This window comes from Dendrobates tinctorius, unplaced genomic scaffold (genome assembly GCF_039654945.1).
Source record: "Dendrobates tinctorius isolate UK_male_01 unplaced genomic scaffold, ASM3965494v1 ptg000016l, whole genome shotgun sequence".
Taxonomy (NCBI): Eukaryota; Metazoa; Chordata; class Amphibia; order Anura; family Dendrobatidae; genus Dendrobates; species Dendrobates tinctorius.
The window spans coordinates 47361550-47384231 of NW_027361684.1; the positions used below are offsets into that span (position 1 = coordinate 47361550).

At 42.9% G+C, this 22682-nt stretch overlaps 1 protein-coding gene across 1 annotated transcript in view; it reads right to left on the bottom strand.

The window, feature by feature from the left end:
- The window catches only part of GDPD1 (glycerophosphodiester phosphodiesterase domain containing 1), a 115520-nt gene that overhangs the window by 37884 nt on the left and 54954 nt on the right, over positions 1-22682 (bottom strand). Inside the window, exons 4-5 of the mRNA XM_073565805.1 lie at positions 6357-6402; positions 3843-3964 (exon numbers count right to left, since the gene is read on the bottom strand). Coding sequence (XP_073421906.1) covers positions 3843-3964; positions 6357-6402 — 168 coding nt within the window. The remainder of the gene's footprint in view (positions 1-3842; positions 3965-6356; positions 6403-22682) is intronic.

The following is a 22682-nucleotide window of genomic DNA, read 5'->3' on the forward strand; positions in this document are numbered from 1 at the left end:
TTATTTATTTTTTTTTATGACACCTTTGTTTTAGGGTATGTGCACATGCTGCGGATTGGGGTGCGGATTTGGCCGCGCGGATTTTGTAAAATCCGCAGGTAAATCTGCAGGTTAAAAGGCCTTCGGTTTTACCTGCGGATTAGCCTGCGGTTTTGCCCTGCGGTTTTTCATCTCCACAATGGAGGAGATGGTAAACCGCAGCGGAATCCGCAGAAAGAATTGACATGTCAAATATTGACTTTGCAAATAATTGCTGTTCAGCTGATCACTCTTTATAACATTCTGGAGTATATGCAAATTGCCATTAGAAAAAATGAAGCAGTAGACTTTGTAAAAGTTAATATTTGTGTAATTCTCAAAACTTTTGGCCATGACTGTATGTCGTTTATAGTCTGTGTTTCGGCCTGAATCACTGGTGGGGCCGCGGGCCTTTTGATCTAACTAACAGCCTCATAGACCTATGTGAGGCTAGTAGTTCTGCTCAGGAGAGCAGTGGCCAGTCCAAGAATTTTAGCCGCAACACAGACCGTAAAATATGGCATATATAATGTGTGAATATGAAAAAAACAACATGGTAGTCATCACGCCTTGATAATCTCCATCTGAAGTCAATATTAATTGGATCCCCTGGCCTACTAAACATCTCATGTAGCTGCAAATTTGGACAGAAAGAAAGTTTTAGAAATGCATTAAAGAGAATCTGTCACCAAGTTTGTACTACCACATTTGAGTGCAGCATAACATGGGGCAGAGACCCTGATTCCATTACTGGGTGCTGCAATTTTGATTAAAAACTGTTTTATTGGCCACATATCTACCAGTTCTCTGAATGCTGAGCTCTGTACAACCCCACTCTGTGCATAGGCAGAAAGCTGCCAATTAGTGGGGTCGTAGTTGGACTGCAGGTCAAGAAGTCCAATAGTGATAATCTCCTGTTGATAAAACAGTGATTGTATAAAAACTACAGTAAGCAGCCCAGTAAGTGACACATTGCTGGAATCAGGGTCTCTGTCACTACATCATGCTGTTCTCTTATTAAATTCTAGAAACCTAGTGACAGATTCCCTTTAAAAGTAGAGTGATAAGTGTTAGCTACTTTCATAATTAGCATTGCCTTGAAGACTCCTCCCAAATGTCCTTTTAAGCTGGATGATGGGCACTGTCTTACCACTCTACTATATGGGCATCTTACAGATGTGCTCATATACAGTGTCTTTAATAGATTAATGCTCTTTTTCTCTGCTGCAATCTGTGAATCTCAGTTACTACTGTCCTTTGTATTGTCATCATTGTACTCTATATACTACAGTAGGGTCATAACTAATACACTGCAGTATGGTCACCAATCACACATTTGCTACATTTATGGCATAGTATGACATACACTATGGATCGGTCTAAAGAGCTCACTGAATTTCAGACTGGTCCTGTAATAGGATGCCACCGTTACAATAAGTCAGTTTGTGAAATTTGTTGCTTCCTACATATTCCACAATCTACTGTGAGTGCTATCATTGAAAAGAGGAAGGAATCGCAGCAAATCAGCCATGAAATTGAGAACACGTAAAGGTGCAGATCGGGATCGCTGTGTGCTGGACCTCTCAATAACTGCAAACCCCTTGCAGCATTAATGGGAATCTGTCACCAGGGTTTTGACAAGTAACCTGAGAGCATCAGAGTGTAGGGACAGAGACCCTGATTCCAGCGATGTGTCACTCACTGGTCTGCATACTGTGATCTTGATACAATCCCTGTTCACTTTGCTGCAGATCTAGCATTGCTCTGAATGCTGAGCTCTGTATAACCCCACCACCACACCACTGATTGCCAGCTTTCTATGTACATTGTGCATAGACAGAAACTGGCCTATCAGTGGTGGGGTTACACAAAGCAGTTGACTAGGAGGCACCATATACCTAGTCCTGCAGTGATAATCTCCTGCTGATAAATCACTCATTTTTATTGAAACAGCACACAGCCTAGTAATTGAAATATCACTGGAATCAGGCTCTCAGCCCCTACATCATTTTGCTCTCAGATTATAAATTCTTTTTAACATTCAGCACAAAAACTACATCAGGAGATGCCTGACATGGGTTTTCATGGCAGAGCAGCTGCAGGCAAAGCTTTACATCACCAAACATTATGCCAAGCATCAGATGGACGTCATCAGAACCTGATCTCACGAATGCTCTTCTGGATGAATGAACAAAAAAATCCCACATATACGCTAATCTTGCAGAAAGTCTCCCCAGAAGAGTGGAAACTGTAACGGCTCCATGTTAATGTCTATGGACTCAGACTGGGAAGTCATACAAGATCCTGTAGGTCTAATGTGTAGGTGTCCCAATACTTTTGCCCATATAGTGACTAATGACTATAGTCTGAACAGAACTTTAATCCTATTGTTATATAATGATTTTCTTACTTTATCGCATAAAACATGTTAAGCCGAATCTGGCCTTCAATAAAGAAATTACACGACGATGCTATAAAATGAATGGAGAAATATGATCCTGGATAATAACTTGTAGATGAAATAAAAGTCATTTATTTTACATGTATTCCAATAGAAGGGGCAGACATAGTTAATCTGTTATGTTCTGACACACCACTTAATAGATCAGTAACCTGTGCGCATCTCCATCATTTGCTTTCATCCGCGGACTCCGTTATTAGATTTCCCCAGCACTAATGCTGATACGGAGAAAAGCTGCGGCCCGAGGATCTATTACCGTCACTTAAGGCCAATAAACACGCTGAATTATTGCTGCTGCTGACTGCCGAATGTACAACTAGCAGAAATGCCAGACGGCGGAGGGAATTCTCAGACAACGAAAAAGCCCAGTACCAACAAACAGCAGGTAAACTCCCAAGGGTTAAATCCCTGCTCGAAAAACAGACCGAGAGGAAGTGGAGGAGATGTCTTAGAAACCGGTCGCGTTAGTGATAAAGTCGTTCTTCCATGTTTATACTGCATAGGAAGGAAATGAACAGACGCAGCTGGAAATTCTAAATTTACCCGAAACGGCAATTGAGAAATACTATTACACAACCCTAAGCAAAAAGAAAAAAGTCATCACTCAATGTTGGTATCTGTCTTACAAGATTCAGTTTCCTCAGAGGTGGAAGGAGTATTCCCATCTCCAAGATCCTATCCCAATATGTAGCAGGCGTAATAATAATAATACCTTCAATTAGAAATGTAGTATAGTTCTTCTGATTACCCCTTGTGCAGTAGCTTAAGTATCCATGGTAATGACCACTCATATAGTGGCAGTTATTTAGTTGTTGGTGGTTGTAACCATGGATACCTAAGCTACTGCAATGCCCTAAACAAGGGGTAGTCAGAAGAACTATACTACATTTCTAACTGGAGGTATTTGCTAATATTATTATTTCATCTACTACATATTGGGATAGGATCTTGGAGATGGGACTACCTGCTTATCGATGTATAGATTCTCATAACCCCATTAGCCAGAGTGAATCCATCTTTTGAGTCCTCAGGAGCTCTGCGCAGCACATGGTTGGCCCATTTACTGTAATAGGTGCTATATAATGGCCCTTCAATAAAACCTATACCTGCTGGCTGCTTCCCTGGAGAGCACAAGAATCCAGATTGCAGGATGGCGGATATTATCTCACTAGTGTGATACTTGTCTTATAAGACAGGATTATCCAAAGTGGACGACCCCTTTAAAAATGTCATGAATTGCATGCAGGAAATCCAAATGAAAAGCCATTTTAGTGCAAAAGTAAATGCAGTTTTGGGGTAAAAGTTACAAAAGGTGAGCACAACAGTAGTGACGCCTTGTCCAATAATTCGACATGATAGGTACCTTTCTCACAAGAACATCATTATTCACTTTGATATCGATGTTTATTGGGGTTTCAGGAAATGCTTCAAACACTTCTTTCAGCAGCGGGATTTGTCTGTCATCGCCACCGTCACAACAGCAATCTGGAGAGAATGTGGGTCAACATTTATCATTACTGCACCCAAATGCACAACCATAATACAAATACACTCAGCATACACATATTTCGAAGATTAAAGGGGTTATCCGGGCATATGATATTGATGACCCATAATTAGGATCGGGAGTGGCTCAGTTACATTTTTACATCCAGTCATAGCTGGAGCTGGCAGCAGCTGATTGAAGGAGGTGCCAGGTGTCTGCCACCACTGATCTGATATTGATGACCTATCTAGAGGATAGGTTGCCATAATTATTTGCCTTGAAAACCCCTTTAAGGATGCTGTACAAGCTCTGTTATACAAAACCTAAAGGGACTCTTTCAACAGAGTTTTCCTATGTAATCTGAAAGCAGCATGATGTAGGCCTGACTCCAGTGATGAGGCACTTAATAGGCAGTGTACTGCTGTTTCAATAAAGTCAGTGTTTTATTAGCAGGATATTATCACTACAGGACTAGGTGTCTCATGCCTCTTAGTCAACTGTGCTGTGTAACCCCCGCCCCCACCACTGTACACAGGGAGCTATTAATCAGGGGTGAGGGCATGGTTATACAGAGCTCAGCATTCATAGCACTGCTACATCTACAGCAGAGGATGAGGATCTCTGCCCCTGCATTATGCTGCTCTGAGATTTCATAACAAAAGCTGCTGACAGATTCCCTTTAATACAGAACCCATATGAGTCTCTGGGGCAATACTGTACCTCTGAATGCTTCTGGTCTCATACACGCCTGTTTTTCTCACATTAGCTGATTTTCCTTCTCATTCAAAGTGCATCTGTCAGCAGATTTCCCAATACAAGCAGCATACATTAATAGATCTCTGCAATCTGATGAACTGGTCCATGTCAGAATGCCTGAATAATCCCGATATTAAGGTGAGGATTATATGAGTCCAAGTGTATTCAGTCTTCACTCACCCCGCCTGACCGACAGCTGCAGATTGTACAGAGCAGTGGGAGATCTCAGCAGCAGGAGGGACACTGAGGAGCGGTCAATCAGGGTCGGGGGGAGGAGAGGAAACTTTCCTAAAGGATTATACAGCCATTATGACATGTTTTTTTAAAGCAAGCAGATCATCGGGTCAGATCTATTCAATATTACATGCAGTTGGTACTGTCATATCTGGAGACAGATTCGCTTTAAGATTAGTATTGTTGAGTTGTATGAAATTAGTAATTGACTGTTAATGATAACTTTGTACGAATGAGCATTTTGGTGCACTGTGTTCACCTCTTGTTGATTCTTTGGTACTGATCCATATGTAATATAAATGTTGTTCCCTTTAAGTACGAATGTGTCCGGCTGCAGGTTATTATAAAGCTACTGCTCTTGCCCAGGTCCGGGGATGAGTCTCTGACGCTGCCCCCGGTGTTTGGCATTGGCTGTGGCGCTGACGTCACATCAGTGCTTTTCATCGGGAGCAGTTTTGCCATCTGATGCATCATGACATTTCCTTGTGCCGGACAGAAACACATCGCATGCAGTTTTTCTGCTTGGCTAAAGGCAGAAAAGTGCACAAAAATGTCATTAGTTGTGCTTGGATTAGGCACAGGACAACTAGCAGGACATAAATGATAAATATGAACTTGTGTCTTTTATTCTTTATTAAATAAAATGGGTTTTTTTCTGTGATCTTTGACGATTACTAACCAATCTGAACAAAAGCCGAACGAAAATTTCCACATATTAAATCAAAATAATTATAATGGCCCTTAAGTGACCAAACAAAATCTACTGATCTGCTTTCAATTCTCTGACAATACTATTTTCAACTGTAAAGCGTAATCTCTGATGACCGGGAAAACCTTCTTATGAAGAGTAGAGGGGTTTTATTTTTTGCTTACCTCTGTAGAAATGGGCATCTCAGAGCAACCATAACATTACTGATGTTAGCCTGAATGATAGGAGTGATGGCGCATTCATACATCCATGTGTCACGGTCCAAGTACAGACTATGGTGGACGGACTGTCCTACGAGGCCGTCAGCGGATGTGTGAACCCAACAGTGAGTAACCCCAGCCAGAGGCCTCAACTCACACGTCAGGATTTTTGCATCTGTATTTCGATGCCAAAATCAGGAGTGTCTCCAAAATGTCTGCCTTTTCACTGTAAGTTTTTTTCACGCAAAATAATGATGACATACTGATGAAAAATACTGACGTGTGACTGAGGCTAAGGTTGACTACAGACATAAGATAAGGCACCATGCACAAGGCCACATTACACATCTGTGCAGTATGACATCTCCTAGGACCACGTGGAGCCACCACGCGGGGACAGAACACCCTGGCATGGGACTGTAGAGTTAGAATAATGATATATTGCCATAACCTATAGCTATTTATCTGTGGGACAGATGGACAGAGCGTTACCTTTTTCAAATGTCACATCCAGCTGGCACAAATATGGAGGCAGGTCCTGCAAGGACACAAGAACATGCCATGTGTTAAGGTGTCTTCATTCTCATTAGCACAATTCAAATAATGCAATTTACATGGAATTTTAAACCTGGAGGAATATAAACTAGAATAAAGGCCATGTAGATTCTGCATTATATTAGTACTCTGAATACACACAATCCCCTCTATGTCCCTTAATTGATATACTGTATATACATACATTTTCTCTCTGGAGACTGTGCTAGTTTGGCTAATAAATGTCCAGTTGTTTTTTCCCTCCTGTTTTAAAAACATACATTTGTTACCTGCTTGTTCTAGTTGGAATAATTGCAATTATTGGGGCTCCTTCCACTGCATTTTCGGTGCAGTTATTTTGAATACCGTATATGCTAGTTCAGTCACCTGTACCTAGTTCTCGAAGTCCATACCCTTTGTTCGTGAGTTACCTCATACCGTCTTTCTTTTGCTTATTAGCACCCTCCTCCAAAAAGCCTTCATAGCATCCCAAACTACATTTGTGGGCGCTGAGCACAAATTATGATCAAAAAATTCAGACAGTTTCCCCTTAACATTGTCACAATTAATGAGTTTGAGCCAAAATAGATTAAGTTTCTAGACCAAAGAGTGTCTAACCATTATTGTAAATGGAATAGGAGAACAAAGTGATCTGATAAGGATTCCAGGGAGTATTAAATTTTGGATAAAATTGCGACCATAAAAAAATTACAGCGAACCAAATCAATTCTTTAGAGAGACTGATATGTCGAAGAGGCACATGGGAAAACTCATAGATTGTGAGTTCTTTCCCTCCAAATAAGAAAGGAAAAATGGCTGACAGCAACTCGTTGATCCAAGAGAGGCACGTTCAAAGTCCAAAGACCCAGTTGGACACAAAATCCAAAAGATGAAGAAGAACAGCATCTCCAAATGTCTACCAGGCCCAGTTCGTTCCCATCAAAATTTCTATCCTCCTAATATATTGCAATCATCATATTATACAGCACTGTGTACTTACAATTGCTCAATTTGCCTTTCTACCCAGCTAATTCTTCTCTTTCCCATGACATGATTAGAAACTGACTAGCTGAATCCTTCTAAGCATTATTTATACACAGGGGGTCAATTTTCCATGCATGACTCATGAGTCACTGCAAAAGTCCCTGGAGGAGGGAGCAGCAAGGTAAGGATTTGAAGAGAGGAATGATAAATGCAGGGACAAGAGACTTCCTGTTTCTACATAGAGCAAAGAAAATAACAATTATCTGGGTAGAAAGGCAAAACGAGCAATTGTAAATACACAATACTGTATAATATGATGACTGCATTATACTCAGAGAATAATAACTTTGATGGGAGTGTTTCTTTAATAAGGCTGTCAAAAGGAGACAGAATGTCATCACTCACACAGAACTTATCCTTAAAAGGGATACAAGTATTATTAACGTCACTCATAATTATAAGGGGGCTATCTGGCCAATCAGCAAGTTTCACTGTAATTTTTTTAGGGGGATATTTGAATAAGGAAAATGGACATATACCACAACAATGATACACTCAAAATGAGATAATGTACAACGAACACCGACAAACCTGCCCTCATCATCTCTAAAGGAGTCTATGTGTTTAAAGAGAATACTCCTATACATGAAAAGACTAACTCCTCCTTGGGCATAAATACACAGAGTATAGGCTATAGCCCATCCAGAACTTTTGCAACATAGTAATGGATTTCTTGGTCATGTGTGTCTCCTGCAGCCCTATAATCGCTGGATTAACCGTCTTCATATACCTGAAGATTGCTTGTCTTTTAGAGTTATCTTTTAAGCCACGAAGATTCCATGAAATGAACTTGACCATTAGACCCATTTTCTTAAACCAGAGATGAATCCTAAACAATACAGCATACACCAGAATTATTGTCCTTACCATTAGCCAAGAACTACTACATTTGCACACCAAGAAAATACTTCCCCTTGTCCCAACCCAGAAACCTTCCTTCCACCCTAAATGACATAAACCTACTCTTACACATAAGGGATGGGGTTCAAGAACACATAAAACCATTTGATATTCTCTCTTAAGTAAAAGAACACAGATAACAAATTATCCAGATGCAGGTGCCTGCAGAAGAGAGCCCGCTGCACTGCTGCAAGAAAAAGCAAAGAAAAATGTGCAGATACTAAACCGCATACCAATATTTAGTACAGAGATGTCTAGGCTACCGAGTAGGCCTAAACTCCAATCCGGATTCCGAACTTTTCTTCCAAGAGCCCTTCCTAGCTCAGGCCCTCATATCCTGTTGAATCTGATGTTCACGAGTGTCCAGCTATCTAAAAGCATCTTTGAGAGTCTCAAAAGATGTAGTAATACCTAGGGCAATCACCTTCAGTTTAGCGGGATAGATCGTAGAATATTGCATGCCCAATGCTCTCATTCTTCTTTTAATGTCCAGAAACATGGACCTTTTGGGCTGGACATCCGCTGAGAAATCCATAAAGAATGAAATCTTCTGCCAGCCAAACCTAATGTCCTGATTCTCCAGTGCTTTACTTAGTGTAATGTCCCAATCTTTACAGTGGAAGATTTTAATCATAAGCAGAGGAGGTCTGCTCGCCGGCCCTAGCCTTATAGGTATCCTGTGGGCTCTCTCTACTGCAAACAAAGGAGTATGCCAACCAGCCATTTTTCCAAAAAACTATTGATGTGTCCCCCTTCCACCTTCTCCAGTACCTCAACCAGCTTGATATTATTGCGTCTTTAGCGATTCTCCAGGTCATCTGCCTTAGCCAGCAGAGCAACCACGGCTAGTGCATGATTTTGAATGTCCCTACCGACAAGGGGGAGCGCATCCTCCAGATTATTTACTCAACCCTCAACTGCCATGGTATACTGTGCCACTATTTGCCCATCATGGCAGATTATTGAAATAGTTTCCTGAATGTAGCCCATCTGGCCTGTCAGTGTAGCGAGAGTGGAATTGCATCTATTGACTATGTTAGGCACATCCAGCAAAGGAGACTCGCCTAAGGATACTCCTCCAGGAACACTCTCTTTATCCTTAATGGGACCTTCCCACCTTAAGGGACATCTGTGAAGTAAAAGTCATGTCAGGGGGTACATCCTCCTCCTCTTGTGTTAGAATTGTATATTGAGATCCTGTTGAGGAAATGCTTTAGGACTCTTGTGAGTTCATTACTGACCTATGGCACATGGGAGTTGTATTACGTGCCTGTGAGCATGCTGCTCCAATCTGGCAGCTACATCCCCACAGACATCCCTTTGCCAACTCCCGCACGTTGATGGTGCAATTTTGGGATTCTGTTTGCGCCGCTCCTTCCTCCTTGTACCAGTTTTTTTTGCTGAAGGTCTTTTTTTCCACTACGGACTGGAATCAGCACCCTCATCAACCATAGGCCCCTTATTATTGGGCAAGCCTTCACACACTTTGTGCAGACAGTGCCCAGAGGAGGTAAGATATAAGGAGTGTGGATCATGAGGTAAAATGGCACTAAGTGCCTTTACAGGAGTGAAAGTGGAGAGTGACTATAGCCCACTCACCCCTGTGTTGCGCTATCTAGCTGTGTGGGTATTCTCTCTTTAGGAGCAGTTCGTGAACTTCTGGTTTCGGGTCTCCTGCTTTGAGGTTGCAGTGGCGCTGACCGCTGTAGCAGGTGCACGGCAGCTCAGCGGTATCCTCTCTGCTTGTCAGGTCTCCAGCAGGAAGATCAGAAAGCCAACACCACCGCTGAGAAGCAGACCGAAAAAAAAACAGAAAAATTGTATCCTCGGCATTGGTGGTGTTTAATGCCCCTAATGTGCCTGCTCAATGTCTCCTCTCTTCATCCAACAGCACAAAGTCACGACGCTAACATGGCTGCTATCCCCTTAGACCTGTTTCACACCGCCGTTGCTGGCGGACAGTTGATATCCGCCAAAAACGAACAGTAGCGGATCCGCCACCGTTATATTTAAAGTTATCGCGGTCCGGAAGGAGAGAGAGAGAGACAGAGAGAGACAGAGAGAGAGACAGAGAGAGAGACAGAGAGAGAGAGAATTTTCGCCGCTCCCCGGAACGGCATTTCATAGTTAAAATGCTTCCCGGCATGAAGCTTCCGGGCATGCGCACAGCAAATTAGCGGAACGACAAAGAAAAAAAAACGTTGCAGTGTCCGTCCCATCCGCCCGGGAGACGCTGAAATCTTGGCGGATCTGTCAAAGAATGGGTGGGATGGATGAACTTTAGTCAAGATCTGCCAATAATGTAAGTCTATGGGTGAAAAAAAACGGATCAGCCCCTTTTTTGGCAGATCCGTTTTTTCAAAAGTTGGCGGATTTTGACTGACGTAAAAAAATGGAAGTGTGAAACAGGCCGTAGCAGCGCGTGGCGGGCCGAAGGTTTTCGGAGTACACCAGGCAAAACCTCCTACTAAGCCCGCAGAAGCAGTCATCTGCAGCACAACAGAATTTTTGTCTGAAGGGGAGTCCAGATAATGTGGAGTTTCTGCAAAATACTATTCAGGATGATGGGAGCTCTGCTCGGTGTGTCTGCTCAGAGCAAGAGCATAACCACGCCCCAGGATATATGGGATTTTAAAGGGTGATGCAGCAGTAACATGTGACGTCTTTACTCAGTGATTTCTCATGTACGAGATCATAAGGATGAAAGTACAAAAAAAAAATGCCCTGAAATCCAGATTCCAGTGATGTGTTCAAGTACATGCTAAATCAGATATTACTGCCTTTGTGCATGTCAACTATGCTCTTATTCTACGAATGTATAAATATCTGTCATTATTTCATGCAAGTCAAGAGCAATTATGTTTTCATGTGGGTAAATACATTGCCTTCATATCCACTATACAATGATCCCAGGAAATGATCTAGGGTATCGAAACAACACAAGACAGCTCGGAGCGTTACTAGGGCAAAATGATTTCTGTTTCAAAGCAAGTCAGGTTACATAAAAATTGCTGAAACATACTGTAACATGAGAGGAAATGATCATTGTGAAAATGACTGTGCTCCTGGCTTAGATGTTTGCAAACTCTGCTGATCATATACTCTACTAGAAAACACCGCACTGGGCAAAATTTTTAGGTCGGTGCACATAAAACATGCTTCAAAGTAAGAATGCTTTCAAACATAGAAATCTTAATAGTTTATTTTAATCAATTAATAAAATGCAAAGTGAATGATCAAAAGAGAAATCTAAAGGTACCCTTACACTTAAAGATGCACCAGCGATCCCGACAACGATACGACCTTGTCAGGATCGCTGGTGCATCGCTACATGATCGCTGGTGAGCTGCCAAACAGGCAGCTTCAACAGCGAGGACGCTGGTATCTAAGGTAAATATCGGGTTACTAAGCGGCGCGTGTCACTTAGTTACCCGATGTGTACCTTAGAAACCTGCGTGCTTGCGTCGGGAGCTGCGACGCAGGTTTCTAAGGTACACATCGGGTAACTAAGTGACGCGCGACGCTTAGTAACCCGATATTTACCTTAGATACCAGCTCCCAGCGCCTGCTTAGAGCGCTGGGAGCCTCGCTGATCGTTGGCTCCCACTGCCACACGCTGCGATGCGCGCTGACCAGCGGGAGAGCAATGATCAAAAAATGGCCCAGGACGAAAGTGCACGATCAGCGATATCCGGCGGGGGTGGGGGGGTGGGCTCGGTCACTGATCCCCGTCACATCGCTGTGTGTGACGGGGCCTTAAATCAAATCAGTATTTGGTGTCAACATTCTTTGCCTTCAAAACAACATCAATTCTTCAAGACACTTACACTCAGTGTTTGAAGGAACTCAGAAGGGAGGTTGTTCCAAGCATCGTGGAGGAATAACCACTAGGGATGAGCGAACGTGCTTGGTGATACGCAGATATCAATCGAGTATCTAGGTGCTTTGATGTGCTCAGCACTCGATAAGCATTAACCAGTGTTCGAATTTGAAACCCGCATGTTTGCCACCTGTTACTCAGCCAATAAGCATGCGGGCATTGCCTGCCAGTCACTGTAATACAGTTGCCATCAATAAAGGTACTGTCACACTAAGCGATATCGCTGTGTGTGATACTTACCTACGACCCGCTCCCCCGCTGGTAATTGCTGATCGCGCGAGAACGTCCTGGACCGTTTCTCGTCGTCAGCTTCCTGCGGCGCTTCCTGTGGAGAGACGAGCGACGAGCGGGGAGCCGGGCGGGAGGACGCAGGATCGCCTGGTGTGACAGGTAAGTAGCGACCCCCGTCCCCAGCGATGTCGCTGGTGAGATCTGCCTGTGTGGCAGCTCACTAGCGACCACTTAGAGATGTACCAGCGATCCTGACCGCGTCATATCGCTGGTCGGGATCGCTGGTACATCGCTAAGTGTGACAGTACCTTAAGGAACCAGCTAATCCATAGATGTGAGGTGTCCAGATAAAGAGGCAGACCTGTCCAAACTTATGCAGGGCTAGTTTAAATATCTATATTGTGCCTCCTGATGAAGCGTGTAGCTGGGATAACGCGTTGAGGCTGGAAGCTAAGTTTGGGCTAACCCCCATCTTTGTTTTTTCTTGGCATCAATTACTGCTATTTGTGTATTTATGGGAACCACTGTGGACAAATATTTGATGTTCCCTATTTGAACCATGCTGTGAATTTTGTTGTGGTCCTTTTTGGCTTCTTGTATATTTCTTGAGAGATTGCCATTTTTGTCTAAATCGTACGGCCGTTATATGATACTAGCTGAAGAGCCCAGCGTTGCCTGGGCATAGTAACCAACTGTGGTTAGTTATAACAAATTATAATGATTATATTGCACATAAAAATATTTCAAATCATATATTCAATACCACAGATTTGCAACACAAATTAACTAAACGATTACCCAAGTATTGATAGTATTTTATTTTCAACTCATTCAAGAGCCTTTTGATAAACATCATGTGTATCTAACCCTATCCTGTGTGATGTCTGCTGAGCTGTGTATCTAATCCTCTCCTGTGTGATACTTTCTGCTGAGCCGTGTATCTAATCCTATCGTGTGTTACTGACTGCTCAGCCGTGTATCTAATCCTATCCTGTGTGATACTGACTGCTGAGTCATGTATCTAATCCTATCCTGTGTGATACTGACTGCTGAGCTGTGTATCTAATCCTATCCTGTGTGATACTGACTGCTGAGCTGTGTATCTAATCCTATCCTGTGTGATACTGACTGCTGAGCTGTGTATCTAATCCTATCCTGTGTGATACTGACTGCTGAGCCGTGTATCTAATCCTATCCTGTGTGATACTGGGCTCCCCCTGCAGTCTGTGTCAGAGGGTGGTCTGTGTTGGCACGGTAATAAATTGTGTTATTTCCAGCTTTACAGAAGGACGATAACACCATAGAAATGATAAGAATAACACGCAAAATTGTTTGGTGAATTGGAACGCACGGGGTTAAAATTTCACCTCACAACATAGCCTATGACGCTCTCGGGGTTCAGACGTGTGTCTGTGCAAAATGTTGTGGCTGTAGCTGCGACGGTGCAGATGCCAATCCCGGACATACACACATACATACACACCCACATTGAGCTTTAGATATTAGATTGCACAAAGCTATTTGAATTGTTGGTTATTTGAAACTTTAACCAAGGTGATTGTCCTTAAAGGGAAAATACTATTGTTATATACAGGGCTGTGGAGTCGGAGTCGTGGAGTCGGGAGTCGGAGCTCATTTTGGTGGAGTCGGTATAAAATGGTCCGACTCAGACTCCTAAAATATATAATAAATTGGGTACAGTAGTTCAATGCAGAATGTGCTGAATATTTTTTCATAGGAATTTGGGAAAGTTCTGAAATTTCCTATAAATGGCTGTTCTATTCCTGATCTAAGGCTACATTCACACACAGCGGTTTTGCTGCGTTTTTTGAGGATACGTTTTTCAGCTGCAAAAACAGATCAGCTTTTTAAAAAACCGCATCACCTGAAAGGTTTTTGAGCTCATAGATAATGTTTTCAATAGCAAAAGCAGATTAGAAATCTGCTCTATCTATCCATTTATCCATACCTGTCTATCCATATTTCATCTGTACCAAAAAGAATGAAAGCCGGGTAGCACACAGACTAACACTCCTTTTTTTAGCACCAGTCAGGTACACCTTATAGCTACCCAAAAGGACGCCCAGGACAGGCATTGCTCGTCTTCAGTCACACATCAACATCAATTGATAGTTGGAATAAATAGATTGCATTCACCACATCTTAAGGTGCAGGCTTTATTTTCAAGTGTAGGGGTGTGCAGTATAAGGTTCTGCAGCAGCTGAGGTGTGCAGTATGAGATTCTGCGGAACAGTATGCGGTTCTGCACCCCCCTCCTAGTTTTGATCCTGGCTAAAACCGTTTCTTATAGATATGGCAAACCCTCAGGTAACCCTAAATGAAGGTCAATGGACACAGGTGGCTAAATTGAAGGAATTGCTTAATCACCTATTTAACGTGACTAAAAAATTACAAGCTGAGGATTTAACTCCTGGCATTTTCATAAGGGAGTGGAAGAACTTGCTATTTTGCCTGTCCCAAAGAGGAGATTTAATCGCAGATAGCATTTCTGCTTCAATGAAACGGAGAGAGACACAGCTATTGGAAAATAAAATTTTTCTGGCAGCTGTTTATGTGGATCCAAGTCATCGTATATTACTTGATGATCAACAGCTTACTAAAGGAAAGAAGCTCTGACTGAGGTAGCAGTTAGGATGAGAGGCCTACAGGAGGACTGCCAGGCGCAAGAGGACTTGGGTCCTGACAGTGCTACTGCTGCCATATCTTCATTCTCATCAGATGAGGAGTTTGACTTTGACAAGTATTTGGATGACATGGAGCAAGCAAAGCGTTGCTGCAAGGAAAAAGATTTCACTCCGTCTCCTATAGCAAGCAGATTGACCATATTTCAGCAAAATGTTTCACTTGTTCTCAAAGAAAAAGAAAAATTCAACCGTTCATCAAAACTGACTGTGCATGAGGCAATTCCTTTATCCTTGGAAATTGTTAGAGCTGTTGCCCATGTGGTTACGGCTTTGCCTCCATCCCAAGTTAGTGTAGAGAGGTTGTTCTCTGGCCTTAAAATTATTAGGTCAGATGTGAGGTCATCTATGAAGGAGGATCTGATGGAGGCAATTCTATTTCTTAGAACAAATTCATAGACTGCACAAATGTTATTTAGTATGTTTTTGTTGAAAACTCTTTTTTGCCACTTACATAGTTTATTACATAGTGTTATATATATATATATATACACATATACACACACTATATATATATATAATCGATATTACATAGTGTATTATATATTTACAATTTATTACAGTTTTTGTGTTCTGAAGTTGTATTCCAATAAATATATATTATGTTCTATCTAAATGTCTTGATTATTGTATCATAAAAATGAATAAGGCTGTGTGCCCACGTAGCGATTTTTAAGCGTTTTTGCCGCGATTTTCGGCGCAAAAACGCTGCGAAAACGTTTAAAAATCGTGTACAGAACGCCCCCCATGCATTCCTATGGCATTCCGCACATGCTGTGCTAATGCTGCGCTTTATTCCGCGGCGGAATCGCATCGCGGAAAAAATCGCAGCATGCTCATTCTTTTGAGCGGAATCGCAAAGAATTGCCGCGATTCCGCACCCATAGGAATGCATGAGAATCGCTTACTTCCCGCATGTGGCTATGCCCACCATGCGGGAAGTTAAGCATCTCATGTGCGGTTGGTACCCACGGTGTGGAGGAGAGGAGACTGTCCTCCAGGCCCTGGGTACCATACCCCTGTAAAAAAAAGAATAAAAAAATAAAAGATCGGGGTATATTTACCTTCCGGCGTCCCGCGCTGCATTCCCGGCCTAAGCGTTCCCAGTAATGCCTTGCGGCAAGGTCCTGTGGTGACGTGGTCTCGCGAGATCGCTATAGTAACGCGAGACCAACGTCATCACAGGTCTCGCAAGGCATTACTGGGAGCGCTGAGGCCAAGGATGGCAGCGCGGGACGTCGGAAGGTAAATATACCCCGATTTTTTTAATTTTTTTAGCATTTTAACATTCTATCTTTTACTATTGAGGCTGCATAGGCGGCCTCAATAGTAAAAAGCTGCTCACACTTGTCAAACACTATGTTTGACGAGTGTGACCAACCTGTCAATCACTTTCCAAGCGATGCTTCAAATGCTTGAATATCGCACGCGAAAATCGCGAACAGAATCGCGGTAAAATCACGGTGAAATCGCGAGGAAAAAAACGCGCGATTTCTGGGAAGGAGTCCGGTTTTTAGTGTCCGGAATAAAACGCTACGTGGGCACATAGCCTTAATGTCTGATGTTCACATTGTACTACAATAAATTTTTCACTTAAATATAAGCAATATATGTGGGAGTCGGTGGAAGGGAAATTGAGGAGTCGGAGTCGCAGGTTTGGCTTACTGACTCCACAGCCCTGGTTATATATCTGCTATACAAGAGCTCTATTTTATACAATAACCTGCTTTTCTAATGATATAATTAATAAGTACTATCCTTTCATCTTTTTTAACTGCTCATTATTTTCCCACCTGTAGTGTGTTAGGGTTTATCAGGGCTAGTCTGGGACAGCCGTAGCGGAGTGGGGGGCGCCAAATAATCGTATCTTTTAGGGTGCCAACCTCCACTGTCAGGAAGGGAAAGCAGGTCAGCATTAGGATTTATTGCTAATAACTTATGCTTCATGTTTATTATTTGCACTGGGGGGTGTTTTTTTTAACTTTAATATTGAATTAAAGATTTGTGCTTTTATGGGAATATGTGTTTACATTTAAAAGCAAATTCACCACACCCTCTGGAGCTGAATACAAGTCCTTGCATTTAACTCAAGAGTGTGCGGTGACTTTGCTTCACTAGATGTTCCAGGGGCTCACCACCCCCTTCCACCCGCACCTCGCCTTGTCCATGCCAATTCTACTCCAATCAACTAGAGCGAGGCGGGGAAAAGTTATCTGGGGGCTGCGCCGGACTAGTCACGTCTCTCCCTGTTGCCCTTTTCATACCTGAATCATGATGCCAGTGTTTTGGGCAACATTAATTGAGTAACATGTTCCCTTTAAATAGTGATAGGTATATTTGCAAATTGCTTTAAGCCGTCAAATGTCAAGCTGCATTTACCACTTCCTGACAGATGACTGTGGTTTAGGATGTAGACAGTAAAGTTTACACAGCAATTTGTGCAATACTTATTTAACATAGGCATGAATCAATAGCCACTAAGTAATGGTCTTCAGAACTGTGGCACCCAGCTGCACAAAGCTTAGAACTTAGTTTTATTACAGGTGTTACAACACTGGCCATACCCTGCTGAAATTCAATGGCATGAAGAGGATGAGCAGAACACAGAGAAGAATGGGATACAATGATATGATCTGCATTTATTTATGAAAATATTGAATATTTGACAAAAAAAAAATCACTATCTTTTTTTAAAGACTTTTTTTTGCTGGGATGATAAAAGGGTTAAAAGATTAACAGCAATTTCTAATCCTAAGTCATATTGCAAATGCTAGTTTAAAGGGTCGACAGTGACTTGTTGGATCGCTGCCTCCAACAGGTGGCGCTATGGAGTTCTAGTCCTCTTCCTCACTGAAGAGGCAATTTGCATATTTATTTTTTTCAATAAGTCTACAAAGTCTATAGTTTTAGAGACCACTTCACTTTTAAAATGACTCTGTGGGTTTTTGACATATAAGACCCTCAAACAGAAAACCTAATTTTAAAAATTGCACCCCTAAAAGTAATTTAAACCACATTTAAAAACTTTGTTAACACTTCAGGTGCTTCACAAGATTTAAGGCAAGCTACAAAAAAACATTAATTTAGTTTCAAAGTTTTTATTTTACAAGGTTAAAAGGAGAAAATGCACCCCACAATTTGTTGTCCAATTTCTCCTCCTGAGTATAGGAAAATGCCATATGTTGTCGTAACCAGGGCTGTGGAGTCGGAACCGGAGTCGTGGAGTCAGAGTCGGTGTCCATTTTGGTGAAGTCAGAGTTGGAATAAAATGGACCGACACCGACTCATAAAATATATAATACATTGGGTCCAGTAGTACAATGCAGAATGTGCTGTAATTTTTTTTTTTAATAATCAATCTGTGCTGCACTTTATGTACATGCTCAGTAGTGACCAGTGCTGTGGAGTCATAGATGAGATGAATCTGTGCTGCACTTTATGCACATGCTCAGTAGTGACCAGTGCTGTGGAGTCATAGACGAGATGAATCTGTACTGCACTTTATGTACATGCTTAGTAGTGACCAGTGCTGTGGAGTCATAGATGAGATGAATCTGTGCTGCACTTTATGCACATGCTCAGTAGTGACCAGTGCTGTGGGGTCGCAGATGAGATGAATCTGTGCTGCACTTTATGTACATGCTCAGTAGTGACCAGTGCTGTGGGGTCGTAGCTGAGATGAATCTGTGCTGCACTTTATGTACATGCTCTGTAGTGACCAGTGCTGTGGAGTCGTAGATGAGATAAATCTGTGCTGCACTTTATGTACATGCTCAGAAGTGACCAGTGCTGTGGAGTCGTAGATGAGATGAATCTGTGCTGCCCTTTATGTACATGCTCAGTAGTGACCAGTGCTGTGGGGTCATAGCTGAGATGAATCTGTGCTGCACTTTATGTACATGCTCAGTAGTGACCAGTGCTGTGGAGTCGTAGATGAGATGAATCTGTGCTGCACTTTATGTACATGCTCTGTAGGGACCAGTGCTGTGGGGTCATAGGTGAGATGAATCTGTGCTGCACTTTATATACATGCTCAGTAGTGACCAGTGCTGTGTAGTCATAGATGAGATGAATCTGTGCTGCACTTTCTGTACATGCTCAGTAGTGACCAGTGCTGTGGGGTCATAGCTGAGATGAATCTGTGCTGCACTTTATGTACATGCTCTGTAGTGACCAGTGCTGTGGAGTCATAGATGAGATGAATCTGTGCTGCACTTTATGTACATGCTCTGTAGTGACCAGTGCTGTGGGGTCATAGCTGAGATGAATCTGTGCTGCACTTTATGTACATGCTCTGTAGGGACCAGTGCTGTGGGGTCATAGGTGAGATGAATCTGTGCTGCACTTTATATACATGCTCAGTAGTGACCAGTGCTGTGGAGTCATAGATGAGATGAATCTGTGCTGCACATTATGTACATGCTCAGTAGTGACCAGTGCTGTGGGGTCATAGCTGAGATGAATCTGTGCTGCACATTATGTACATGCTCAGTAGTGACCAGTGCTGTGGGGTCATAGCTGAGATGAATCTGTGCTGCACTTTATGTACATGCTCAGTAGTGACGAGTGCTGTGGAGTCATAGACGAGATGAATCTGTGCTGTACTTTATGTACATGCACAGTAGTGACCAGTGCTGTGGAGTCGTAGATGAGATGAATCTGTGCTGCACTTTATGTACATGCTCAGTAGTGACCAGTGCTGTGGAGTCATAGATGAGATGAATCTGTGCTGCACTTTATGTACATGCTCAGTAGTGACCAGTGCTGTGGAGTCATAGACGAGATGAATCTGTACTGCACTTTATGTACATGCTCAGTAGTGACCAGTGCTGTGGAGTCATAGATGAGATGAATCTGTGCTGCACTTTATGTACATGCTCAGTAGTGACCAGTGCTGTGGGGTCATAGAGGAGATGAATCTGTGCTGCAATTTATGTACATGCTCAGTAGTGACCAGTGCTGTGGAGTCGTAGATGAGATGAATCTGTGCTGCCCTTTATGTACATGCTCAGTAGTGACCAGTGCTGTGGGGTCATAGCTGAGATGAATCTGTGCTGCACTTTATGTACATGCTCAGTAGTGACCAGTGCTGTGGAGTCGTAGATGAGATGAATCTGTGCTGCACTTTATGTACATGCTCTGTAGTGACCAGTGCTGTGGAGTCATAGATGAGATGAATCTGTGCTGCACTTTATGTACATGCTCTGTAGTGACCAGTGCTGTGGGGTCATAGCTGAGATGAATCTGTGCTGCACTTTATGTACATGCTCTGTAGGGACCAGTGCTGTGGGGTCATAGGTGAGATGAATCTGTGCTGCACTTTATATACATGCTCAGTAGTGACCAGTGCTGTGGAGTCATAGATGAGATGAATCTGTGCTGCACTTTATGTACATGCTCAGTAGTGACCAGTGCTGTGGAGTCATAGATGAGATGAATCTGTGCTGCACATTATGTACATGCTCAGTAGTGACCAGTGCTGTGGGGTCATAGCTGAGATGAATCTGTGCTGCACATTATGTACATGCTCAGTAGTGACCAGTGCTGTGGGGTCATAGCTGAGATGAATCTGTGCTGCACTTTATGTACATGCTCAGTAGTGACGAGTGCTGTGGAGTCATAGACGAGATGAATCTGTGCTGTACTTTATGTACATGCACAGTAGTGACCAGTGCTGTGGAGTCGTAGATGAGATGAATCTGTGCTGCACTTTATGTACATGCTCAGTAGTGACCAGTGCTGTGGAGTCATAGATGAGATGAATCTGTGCTGCACTTTATGTACATGCTCAGTAGTGACCAGTGCTGTGGAGTCATAGACGAGATGAATCTGTACTGCACTTTATGTACATGCTCAGTAGTGACCAGTGCTGTGGAGTCATAGATGAGATGAATCTGTGCTGCACTTTATGTACATGCTCAGTAGTGACCAGTGCTGTGGGGTCATAGAGGAGATGAATCTGTGCTGCAATTTATGTACATGCTCAGTAGTGACCAGTGCTGTGGAGTCGTAGATGAGATGAATCTGTGCTGCACTTTTTGTACATGCTCAGTAGTGACCAGTGCTGTGGGGTCGTACATGAGATGAATCTGTGCCGCACTTTATGTACATGCTCAGTAGTGACCAGTGCTGTGGAGTCGTAGATGAGATGAATCTGTGCTGCACTTTATGTACATGCTCAGTAGTGACCAGTGCTGTGGGGTCGCAGATGAGATGAATCTGTGCTGTACTTTATGTACATGCTCAGTAGTGACCAGTGCTGTAGAGTCGTAGATGAGATGAATCTGTGCTGCACTTTATGTACATGCTCTGTAGTGACCAGTGCTGTGGAGTCATAGCTGAGATGAATCTGTGCTGCACTTTATGTACATGCTCTGTAGTGACCAGTGCTGTGGAGTCATAGCTAAGATGAATCTGTGCTGCACTTTATGCACATGCTCAGTAGTGACCAGTGCTGTGGGGTCATAGATTAGATGAATCTGTGCTGCACTTTATGCACATGCTCAGTAGTGACCAGTGCTGTGGGGTCGTAGATGAGATGAATCTGTGCTGCACTTTATGTACATGCTCAGTAGTGACCAGTGCTGTGGGGTCATAGCTGAGATGAATCTGTGCTGCACTTTATGTACATGCTCAGTAGTGACCAGTGCTGTGGAGTCGTAGATGAGATGAATCTGTGCTGCCCTTTATGTACATGCTCAGTAGTGACCAGTGCTGTGGGGTCATAGCTGAGATGAATCTGTACTGCACTTTATGTACATGCTCAGTAGTGACCAGTGCTGTGGAGTCGTAGATGAGATGAATCTGTGCTGCACTTTATGTACATGCTCTGTAGTGACCAGTGCTGTGGAGTCATAGCTGAGATGAATCTGTGCTGCACTTTATGCACATGCTCAGTAGTGACCAGTGCTGTGGGGTCATAGATTAGATGAATCTGTGCTGCACTTTATGCACATGCTCAGTAGTGACCAGTGCTGTGGAGTCATAGATGAGATCAATCTGTGCTGCACTTTATGTACATGCTCAGTAGTGATCAGTGCTGTGGGGTCATAGCTGAGATGAATCTGTGCTGCACTTTAGTACATGCTCTGTAGGGACCAGTGCTGTGGGGTCATAGATGAGATGAATCTGTGCTGCATTTTATATACATGCTCAGTAGTGACCAGTGCTGTGGAGTCATAGATGAGAAGAATCTGTGCTGCACTTTATGTACATGCTCAGTAATGACCAGTGCTGTGGGGTCATAGCTGAGATGAATCTGTGCTGCCCTTTATGTACTTGCTCTGTAGTGACCAGTGCTGTGGGGTCATAGATGAGATGAATCTGTGCTGCACTTTATGTACATGCTCAGTAGTGACCAGTGCTGTGGAGTCATAGATGAGATCAATCTGTGCTGCACTTTATGTACATGCTCAGGAGTAACCAGTGCTGTGGAGTCGTAGATGAGATCAATCTGTGCTGCACTTTATGTACATGCTCAGTAGTGACAAGTGCTCTGGGGTCATAGATGAGATGAATCTGTGCTGC